The 10,647-nt window shown below is 41.3% G+C and overlaps 1 protein-coding gene across 1 annotated transcript in view; it reads right to left on the bottom strand.

The window, feature by feature from the left end:
- Positions 1-8,499: 8,499 nt before the first annotated feature.
- Positions 8,500-10,647, bottom strand: part of LOC117522117 (protein Niban 1-like) — a 29,972-nt gene continuing 27,824 nt past the window's right edge. Inside the window, exon 14 of the mRNA XM_034183497.1 lies at positions 8,500-9,751. Coding sequence (XP_034039388.1) covers positions 8,727-9,751 — 1,025 coding nt within the window. The 3' untranslated portion in view covers positions 8,500-8,726. The remainder of the gene's footprint in view (positions 9,752-10,647) is intronic.

The raw sequence follows: 10,647 nt of genomic DNA, 5'->3' as shown, positions 1-10,647 counted from the left end.
CTACATCCTAACGGAGGATTATCTAAAGCCAATATTTTAATTGAAGCAGTTCTACAACTGAATTAATGAATTCTTGTTTAAACAGTTCTTTTTATCAAGGCCATAAAAAGGAAAAACTGGTCCAGCCCACGATGGGAAGGCCCGTTCCAAGTATTGCACCAACAGCCGTGAAGATCGCTGAAAGACCATCATGGATACATCTAAGTCACTGTAGGCTGCAGTGTGTGCCTGTTACCACAAAGGAGTAAGGGGAAGTCTGACTACAAAGGGGATTCACCGTATAGTGGTGTCTTGTCTCAACGTCAGTGAAGCAGGGAGATCCTCACTCACTTAGAGTGGTCTATAGGTGGCACTGTGGCCTAGCACCAATGACTGATCTGCAGAGTACACCCAACCCACGTGCCAAGCGCCGTGGTTGTGGGTGAGTCTGGCAGACAGTCTGGTGTGTTGTGATCTTAGCATGTTCCTGTCTACTGGGACACCTCTTCTGGCAGATGTGGGAACGACATCCTCCGTCTGAAAACGCTCCTGATGAATTAGCTCCTATTCAACCTCTCACCCGGAGGGAAATATGATACATCGATCACCCTGATGAACCACAACATCCTTACCACACCAACATGTGGTGGCGCTACATAAATTACGCTTCACACCTAGTGAACCGTACCAACTGTTATGTCTGTACACATGCCAGTTTCCACCACAAATAATGGACTACATGCTACTCCAACGTCTCGAGCTAATACTGATTGTTTGATAGGCCTGTCAACCTACCCAGGAAATTATTCTGTACCTCTGAACAAAACCACTGCGTCTCCCTTGGAGGGAAAGAACTGTTCCGGTTTACCTCCTATGTTATCATGGCCCCAGGTGCAGGACCCCCTACTGATAACTGATTTAAGGCCTTATCATAGCTTTGATTTTTGCGTAATTGGGAATGGCTCAAACCTACTTGGGTGGCTTCCACCTCACTCCTGCAATTTAACCTACACCTTCTGCGGTTATGTAAATCAAACAGCAAAAAACAAATGCAACAGAAATAAAACCTGTAAAAAGGATAAGACCAAGTGGAACAAGGCCCACCTCGTCAGGGACGCAGACCGTTTCTGGTGTAGCACCGCCCAGGCCCCTTACGTTAAGCGCTGTTACTGTGCAGCCATAGCACCAACCCAGAAGGGCACTAGAGCCCTCATTGATTATTATTGGCTATGCGGGACCAATGTTTATGCTCACCTTCCTCCCAATTGGGGTGGAAGATGTGGAATGATTAATTTACATGAACCAGTAGTACATATTCCTAAAGATCAATGGTCCAAAGCCACCATCAAGTTCCATGAAGCACATAATGTTCACGCTAAACGAGAACTGTCTGATACCAGCCATATTCCTAGTGATAAAAGAATATTCAATCAGGGATGGAGGTCACTATTCGGCATGCTTCCACATGTTGGTCAACCTCGTAGCTCTAGAAGTTGAGTTCACCTGCTGGAAGTTTTTGTAATTCATGAACTCCACACTTGAGATGGCCAACGCAACCACCGAGGAAATTAGGGCCCTGCGACTGATGGTACTACAAAAACCATATGGTTCTTGATCAGCTGACCGCACCCTCCGGTGGAGTGAGTGCTTTGGTGGGCACAGCGTGCTGCACCTTTATCCCGGACAAAACAGCTGACGGAGGTGCCATCACCCGGGCCCTACAAGAGATGACAGAGGTCCGTGACTCTGTCCAAGCAACAATGTCATTGCCTAGCTGGAGTTTCTGGTCATGGTTTACATCAGGAAGTTGGTGGCAACTTCTACTACGAGCTTTAACCCCTCTATTGATCATTGTTGCAGTTTTTGCACTCTTAATTTGCTGCGTAATACCTTGCCTCCGTTCCATGATTGTAAAATTAGTCTCCAACGCCTTTGTCCAATGTAATGTCATACAGCGAGACCTCCATCGAGAGGCTACCCATTTCAACCATTGTCAAGCGATGATATTGAGCAGGAACCAGAATATGATGTCTGCCAATTGCCATATGCCTAGCCGTATCAACCACCTGATTACGAGGTCGATATTCCTGAGCTTCTGACATCGTCCTGTAAACAAAAGACACCATATAATGATTTTAAATCTTTATCATTGGTTCACTGTCATTTTGTCTTCCTGTTTTTGGTTACTATATTCATCTCCGCATTCGTCTATGAGGTTACAACTGGAAATGTTCGTAACAAGCGGTTGTGACTAATGTACTGGATGAGGCTGAGATGTAATAAACGATAAACAGGAGGGATATGTTAGATGTAATGTACAAACATGTTATTATTTCTGACATCTGCTCTTTTATATTTTCCTTTTGACCATAATCCTCTCATTACCACAACCTGAGATGAACCCTGTAAGAATAGTTGCTTAAACATTCCAAGACCATCAAGGTTACAGACAGAGGCTTGATCAAGGACTGCATGTCCCTGTACCAGCAGAAACTGATTAGTCAGAGGAGCAGAATGTTCCACAGCCTTGAAGTGTCTTGTGTCTGTCTGCTTGCAAAGTGCATCATACGATCACGTGTATGTAAATGAATGATTCACCCTGTAACCACCCATGTTTGTGTCTCAATAAAAGGCTGCAAAGTTGAGGACCTCTTCAGAATAAGCTGCACAGCAGGTTCTGTTGAGCTCTTCCCCTTTGTGCAAAGCCACAAAAAGAAATTTCTCTGTCTGCTTCTGCTGAGTCATTTTTTTGTATGTGCAGGTAAAAAAAGGGGTTAAACCTGACAACCTTTTCTCCTTTAAAAATTCTAATTAATCACAGATCAACATATATTTGCAGTATATAATTTTATATTTTGATTTCATGGAACTTGTCCATTAAACACAACTTTTAATACAGTGTTAAAAGTAAAGCTAGGACATCTTACTACTCATCACTAATTGAAGAAAATAAGAACCCCAGGTTTCTTTTCAGCACTGTAGCCAGGCTGACAGAGTCAGAGCTCTATTGAGCCGAGTATTCCTTTAACTTTAACTAGTAATGACTTCATGACTTTCTTTGCTAATAAAATTTTAACTATAAGAGAAAAAATTACTCATAACCATCCCAAAGACATATCGTTATCTTTGGCTGCTTTCAGTAATGCTGCTATTTTGTTAGACTCTTTCTCTCCGATTGTTCTGTCTGAGTTATTTTCATTAGTTACTTCCTTCAAACCATCAACATGTCTATTAGACCCCATTCCTACCAGGCTGCTCAAGGAAGCCCTACCATTAATTAATGCTTCGATCTTAAATATGATCACTCTATCTTTATTAGTTGGCTATGTACCACAGGCTTTTAAGGTGGCAGTAATTAAACCATTACTTAAAAAGCCATCACGTGACCCAGCTATCTTAGATAATTATAGGCCAATCTCCAACCTTCCTTTTCTCTCAAAAATTCTTGAAAGGGTAGTTGTAAAACAGCTAACTGATCATCTGCAGAGAAATGGTCTATTTGAAGAGTTTCAGTCAGGTTTTAGAATTTATCATAGTACAGAAACAGCATTAGTGAAGGTTACAAATGATCATCTTATGGCCTCAGACAGTGGACTCATCTCTGTGCGTGTCCTATTAGACCTCAGTGCTGCTTTTGATACTGTTGACCATAAAATTTTATTACAGAGATTAGAGCATGCCATAGGTATTAAAGGCACTGCGTTGCGGTGGTTTGAATCAATATTTATCTAATAGATTACAATTTGTTCATGTAAATGGGGAGTCTTCTTCACGGACTAAGGTTAATTATGGAGTTCCACAAGGTTCTGTGCTAGGACCAATTTTATTCACTTTATACATGCTTCCCTTAGGCAGTATTATTAGAAAGCATTGCTTAAATTTTCATTGTTACGCAGATGATACCCAGCTTTATCTATCCATGAAGCCAGAGGACACACACCAATTAGTTAAACTGCAGGAATGTCTTACAGACATAAAGACATGGATGACCTCTAATTTCCTGCTTGTAAATTCAGATAAAACTGAAGTTATTGTACTTGGCCCCACAAATCTTAGAAACATGATGTCTAACCAGATCCTTACTCTGGATGGCATTACCCTGACCTCTAGTAATACTGTGAGAAATCTTGGAGTCATTTTTGATCAGGATATGTCATTCAATGTGCATATTAAGCAAATATGTAGGACTGCTTTTTTGCATTTGCGCAATATCTCTAAAATTAGAAAGGTCTTGTCTCAGAGTGATGCTGAAAAACTAATTCATGCATTTATTTCCTCTAGGCTGTACTATTGTAATTCATTATTATCAGGTTGTCCTAAAAGTTCCCTGAAAAGCCTTCAGTTAATTCAAAATGCTGCAGCTAGAGTACTGACGGGGACTAGAAGGAGAGAGCATATTTCACCCATATTGGCCTCTCTTCATTGGCTTCCTGTTAATTCTAGAATAGAATTTAAAATTCTTCTTCTTACTTATAAGGTTTTGAATAATCAGGTCCCATCTTATCTTAAGGACCTCATAGTACCATATCACCCCAATAGAGCGCTTCGCTCTCAGACTGCAGGTTTACTTGTAGTTCCTAGGGTTTTTAAGAGTAGAATGGGAGGCAGAGCCTTCAGCTTTCAGGCTCCTCTCCTGTGGAACCAGCTCCCAATTCAGATCAGGGAGACAGACACCCTCTCTACTTTTAAGATTAGGCTTAAAACTTTCCTTTTTGCTAAAGCTTATAGTTAGGGCTGGATCAGGTGACCCTGAACCATCCCTTAGTTATGCTGCTATAGACTTAGACTGCTGGGGGGTTCCCATGATGCACTGAGTGTTTCTTTCTCTTTTGCTCTGTATGCACCACTCTGCATTCAATCATTAGTGATTGATCTCTGCTCTCTTCCACAGCATGTCTTTTTCCTGGTTCTCTCCCTCAGCCCCAACCAGTCCCAGCAGAAGACTGCCCCTCCCTGAGCCTGATTCTGCTGGAGGTTTCTTCCTGTTAAAAGGGAGTTTTTCCTTCCCACTGTTGCCAAGTGCTTGCTCACAGGGGGTCGTTTTGACCGTTGGGGTTTTTCTGTAATTATTGTATGGCTTTTGCCTTACAATATAAAGCGCCTTGGGGCAACTGTTTGTTGTGATTTGGCGCTAAATAAATGAAATTGATTTGATTTGAAATTGATTTGATTTATTATCACTACTTTTAGTATACAATGTGAGAACTATGGGGTTGCTGCGAGCACAGCACTGTGCACACTGTTAAAGTGTATCTTCTATGTAAAGGTCAGGTGTGGGTAGGTATGTGTGGAAAATAAAGTACTTTATGGCTAAGTTTAAAAAAAAAAAGGTGTGACTTTAATTGCTTCGTTGCAAATTAACTTGACCAGTATTTTGTGTTTTTTTTTTTTGGGGGTGGGGGGGGGGGGGGGAGCAAAGCCGAGCAGAAATCTAACCGGAAGTGACGTCACAAACCGTGGAAAGGTATTTTGCACTTTATGGTGCTTGGTGTTCTGACGTCATAAAGGCTGTGCAGCAGAGCACATATGCAGCAGTTGGCATCTTTGTTTCTGGAGCGCAGACAAACAAGAACAGAACAGGAAAAAGAAGGAGCAGCATAATTTAGTCACCTTTTGTAAATGTAAGTATTTTTTTCTTTACACCTTTTGCTGCTGCAACAAGTGATTTTTCCTGTTGTGGGATCAATTAAAGTTTGTCTTATCAAACCGTTGACAGCCACTGAGAGCAGAAAAAAAATGGATCACGGGGACACCACCAGTGCTGATGAAGTGCACCTAAGATCTGACAGCCACCAGGATGTTAACTCTCAGAACGAGTGCTTCGAGATCCTCACGGAACAACTGATGGAGATCAAGAGGAAAGAGGAGGAGGAGGAAGGTGCAGCCATGAAGGAGAGAGAGGAGGCGTTGATGGCAGCTCAGAGAGCTGGCAGAGCACGGATTGAACATCTGATATCCGAGATGGAAACTGAGATGGTGGAAAAGGACACTAAGATAGAAAAGCTGGAGAAACTGGCAGACGAGCTTCAGCAGAAAGCTGAAGCTGAATGTAAAAAGAGGAGGTGGTGCAGGAGTAAAGGTCTGCTGATGTCTGGAGGCTCCATCCTGGTTGGACTTGTTCTGGGCTTCGTGGGTCCCCTCATGTTTCTCAATGAGCTGCTTTCTGAGGGTTCAACCCCATATTGTGGTTTTTATTAATGAGTAAGGATAATAATCTAAATAAATAAAAAAAGGATCAAAGCTACCATGAGTCATCGACTTCTTTAAAAAATGAGAATTTTCCAGTAGATCAGGGCAGCACATAAGCCAAAAAGTACCAGCCCTGCTACCATGAGACCAAAAATGAATAAATCCTCGACGTCCTCAACGGAGAAAGGCGCCAAGCGTGCAACACGCCAAGACCCCCAGGAGTCGAGGACATAGCCCGCAGGATACATTCCATCTGGGCAGGAAGGATCCCCCAGTCCTGACCTTCTTGTAGAAAAGATGGTGTCAATAGTGTTCAGAGACCAGCTGATCAATTCCATGGTTAATCCAATAGATCCAGAATCCAAACAGAAGATGATAAAAGAAAGAAAAAAGATTACACTTCCCATATAAAACTTTTATGTTCCTGTTTGTTTTTTCCACTGTTTTCCTCAGACTTCAAAATTCCAAAAATTTATTTATTTATTTTTTGGGGGGGTGGAATTAGGTTAATTAAAGAAAAGAAGAAAACAAGATTTGACACTTATTTTGGCAATAAAATTACATATTACATGTTGTCAATTGAGTTGTTGTCGTTACACGTCTACTTTGAGGAATCATTGGATGGACAGACTGTTTAAATGAATGTTTTACTTGTCTTTTTCTTTTAATTCTATATGGACTTCATTTGTCTGTTTCAAATAAAGAATGAATACAGCTTCGAAAAGGATACTTATTTCTGTTGTGGTTCTCATGGATTTTTTCAAGTCACAGACATACAAGGATAAATCAGTAATTAAAAGTACACCACTCGACAAAAAAATACATAATATTTTGAGACATAATTCAAGATAAAGCAAAGGAAGGAAATCCTAGTAAATATTACAACTACATAAACTTTTTTTTAGAGTAAAAGTCGACACAGAGATTCATAAGCGGAGTTTTTCGATGGTGTTCGGATTTCAAATTCTTTGAAAAGAGAGGTGAGCTTGAAAGTTAGCTATATTGAGTTGGGGGGGTCTGGGGACCAAATTGCACCATTTGTGCAATTTGGTCCCCAGACCCCCCCAACTCAATATTGCTCCCCCAACTTTAAAAAGGGTTCTGATTCCCAGGTGTGATCTAAGGTATACATGATTTAGACCTGGTTTGACTATGCATTAGAAATTTGGTGTTTACGTTAATACAAAAGAACATAATGGGGGGGGTCTTCAACATGGCTAGTACCTCGTGCCCAGAATTTGGTGCTACACCCCTGCTCCCATCCACCCCAATCCCAATCCACCAGTGACATTTTTATACGAGCACAGACAGTGGGCTGTAAACTTTAAACCATTTTCAGCATTAAAGGTATTCAGAGACTTATACTAGTGAAACGGCGTGAGGTCGCTCATGATACAGGGAGTCCCAAACAGGAAATGTCAAATGTTGAATACTTCCTGGAGCTACAGCAGATAGTGTAGGATCTTTGTTTTGTTTTTTTTTTTTTTTGCTTTTTGCAAAAGCTCACTTGATTTTGAAAGAAGATATAAGCTTTAAATAAAAAAATTAGGGTGCCTTTTTTTTCTTCACATTCTAGGGGTCCAAAATTCAAGATAGTGTCCACAATGGCCTCTGTAACAATATTGCAATATCTTTGCTAATACACAAGATATAATTACAAAGTATCTAAATATACTGTAGGTTTTCTGACATAAGGAAACCAATGGAATCATCAAATTATGTAATTTCATTCCATAAGTAACAGGATATAAAAGGGCTGAGTTCTTCTAAAAGCTGTTGAGGTCTAAGTTCTAAAAACATTCTGGACTCACACATCATTCCAACTCATTATAGAAACTGCACAATTTATTACCACCCTTGAAAAATGACAGCTACCTATATTATTAACACTACCCAATCTAGAACCCTGGATCCCCACGGGCAATGCGCTAGTTGTTTGTATAATGTTTGCTGCTCATCTGAAAAACAAAGTCTATAATCCACAGTTTTTGACTTGTTGTGCGATGAACACTGTCATGTTGGTTAATATACAGTGAGGCAAATAAGTATCTGATCAACTGTCGATTTTTCAAGTTTTCCCACCTACAAAGAATGGAGAGGTCTGTAACTTCAATTGTGAGAGACAGAATCTAAAAAAAAAAAAAAAAAAAAAACCACATTGTATGATTTTTTTAATTAATTAAGTTGCATTTTATTATTGCAAACAAAAATGCCACCCCATTTTTCAATATTTAAATCATATTCTAACAATTGTGAGTTTTTGCTTCTACCAAAAAACAAACAAAAACAATACACAAAATTTTATTTCATGACCAATGAACCCACACTGGTGAACACTGAATGTGAAAACATGGAGTGCTGTGACGCCTTTATTTCCGGTTGTAATGGTGGTACTTGGAAAGCCAAACATTTTCTAAGGTGGTACTCATTGCAAAAAGATTGAGAACCACTGATTTAGTACATTTGATGATTGATATAAAAAGCTGAGCATCATGCTTAATGTAGCCTCTCTAATAAGGATTAAACTGTAACGATGGTTTGGCTGAAGGATGTAACAGTCAGTTTGTCATGGTGGGACAGTGGGTGATGGTTTCTTCCACTTCAATGACTTCAGTCACAAGTTCTCTGATCTGTGCCACACTGTCCAATGGCAGCAAAGCCTCGCTCTCTGGCTGGGATGTTATTGGCTGAGGGCTTTGCAGACCCGTCTCTTCTATATGTCCAATGGTGTCTGTATTTTTCTGACCTTCACTCTCGGTCATGTCTGTGGTTGGAATCAGGTTGTTGGCGGCCTCTGCTGGTGATCCAGAAGATGTGCAGGCAGACGGACCATTGTTTTGCAGTTCATCTTCTGCTTCTTTCTTCTCTTTGGTTCTTTCTTTTACATCGGCCTCCTCTGCTGCACCTTCCTCTCCCTTCGTTGTCTCCACCTCACAGTCCTCCTGCACGCCTCTCAGGTGCACGGTGTCCGTGGGCTGCTCAGTTGGAGGAGGAGGTGTGGCGTCATAACTGAGCACCTCTTTAAGTGATACCAAGTTAGTTATGGCTGGTAAAGGGCCGGAGGAGGTCTGAGAGGGAGAATAGTTTTCCAAGGTTGTGAGGTCAGTTGGATCATCAAAGCTTGTGGGCAAGCCGTCACTCTGAGCGCACGGGTCGGCGCGGGTCAGAGGGTAAATGAGACCACATGCTTCTGAGACAGGAGGTGAGTCGGCTGCACCGATTTCATCAGAGGTGGGCGGAGTCGAGCTGGAAGTCTGATCTTCCTCAAAGGCTGAAGCTGTGGGTTCACCAGGTTGTATCACAATGACGGGACACAGAAACTCCGAGCTTGGGTTTGAGTTACAGGTGGTACTGGGGTCATGTTTGGGATCAGGCTCTTCTTCTGGCACAGCTGGAACGGGCTTACTTCCATCCTCCACCGGAGCAGCGCCGCTGACCACAGAGGTGGAGTTATGAGCGTGAGCAGCTGGGCTGCCTGGGGGGGAGCGAGGAGGCGTTGGCCCAAGCAGGCTGTGCTGACTGATGGCCAAATCTGAACTGTACAACAAAGTGGCGTTTGTCTTCCCGGCAGCCTCCTGGATCACTGACAGGAGAAAGAGCAGAGTTCAGCCAGATCAGTGTGTGTTGTAGTTCTGTTTAAAGCTGATGTAACATTATAATAGGACACAAAAAACTGGGTTGTTTACACCTCGAATAAGATTTTGTTCCTTGATAAGGATTATAGTGTCATTACGTAAAGACAGAATAAGGTCACGGCCCGTGTGGTGACTCGACAATTCAAGCAGCAGTAAAATGTGAGCAACATTCATATTTACAGTGGTACATAGAATATTTCCTCTCACATCCAACATCCGGAAAAGCCTACATTTAGCTGCAGTAGTACCATCTCCTACTCATGCAGTGATGTAATTCTGTGCGCTTGCATCTAAATAAGCAGCATTATATCTTTGTGTAAGAGCAAAACCAGCACAGGAAGTGGAAATATTTCATCTTAACTGCAATCTACATTTAACCACACCCCAAAATGTAACAGTTAACATCAACCATACTATTTAATAAATGTACAGAATTAGTTTGACTGACAGCAAAGTGAAGGTTATTCTTTTTGATCCTAGGTTTAAAAGCCTTGGCGTGTACCCTGTAAAATGGAGTGGATGGATGAATAGTTAAATAGTCCTTCCCTTCCAGTTTAACACGATAAATAAACACGCTATCATGCTGTAACTCACCAAAATAAAAAGAGAACACAAAAGGCACAAACTCATTAAAATTTGGTGAACTATGAACACTAGATCAATCCAAAAAGGATCTTCTTTGTGGAATATCCCATAGATGTGTCTGCCACTTGCTGGATGGTTTGTGGATTAGGAGCAGGTGGGGTTGTCTGTGAGTGAAAACATTTTTCATTAACAATTTACTAAATTGGAGATGTAAACTGTTACTTTCTGATTGTTTCACAGTGATTATGTATTAAAACTG

The sequence above is a fragment of the Thalassophryne amazonica genome, chromosome 12 (assembly GCF_902500255.1).
Source record: "Thalassophryne amazonica chromosome 12, fThaAma1.1, whole genome shotgun sequence".
Classification (NCBI taxonomy): domain Eukaryota; kingdom Metazoa; phylum Chordata; class Actinopteri; order Batrachoidiformes; family Batrachoididae; genus Thalassophryne; species Thalassophryne amazonica.
The sequence above is the reverse complement of the archived record's forward strand: the minus strand, read 5'-3'. Positions and strand labels throughout refer to the sequence as shown.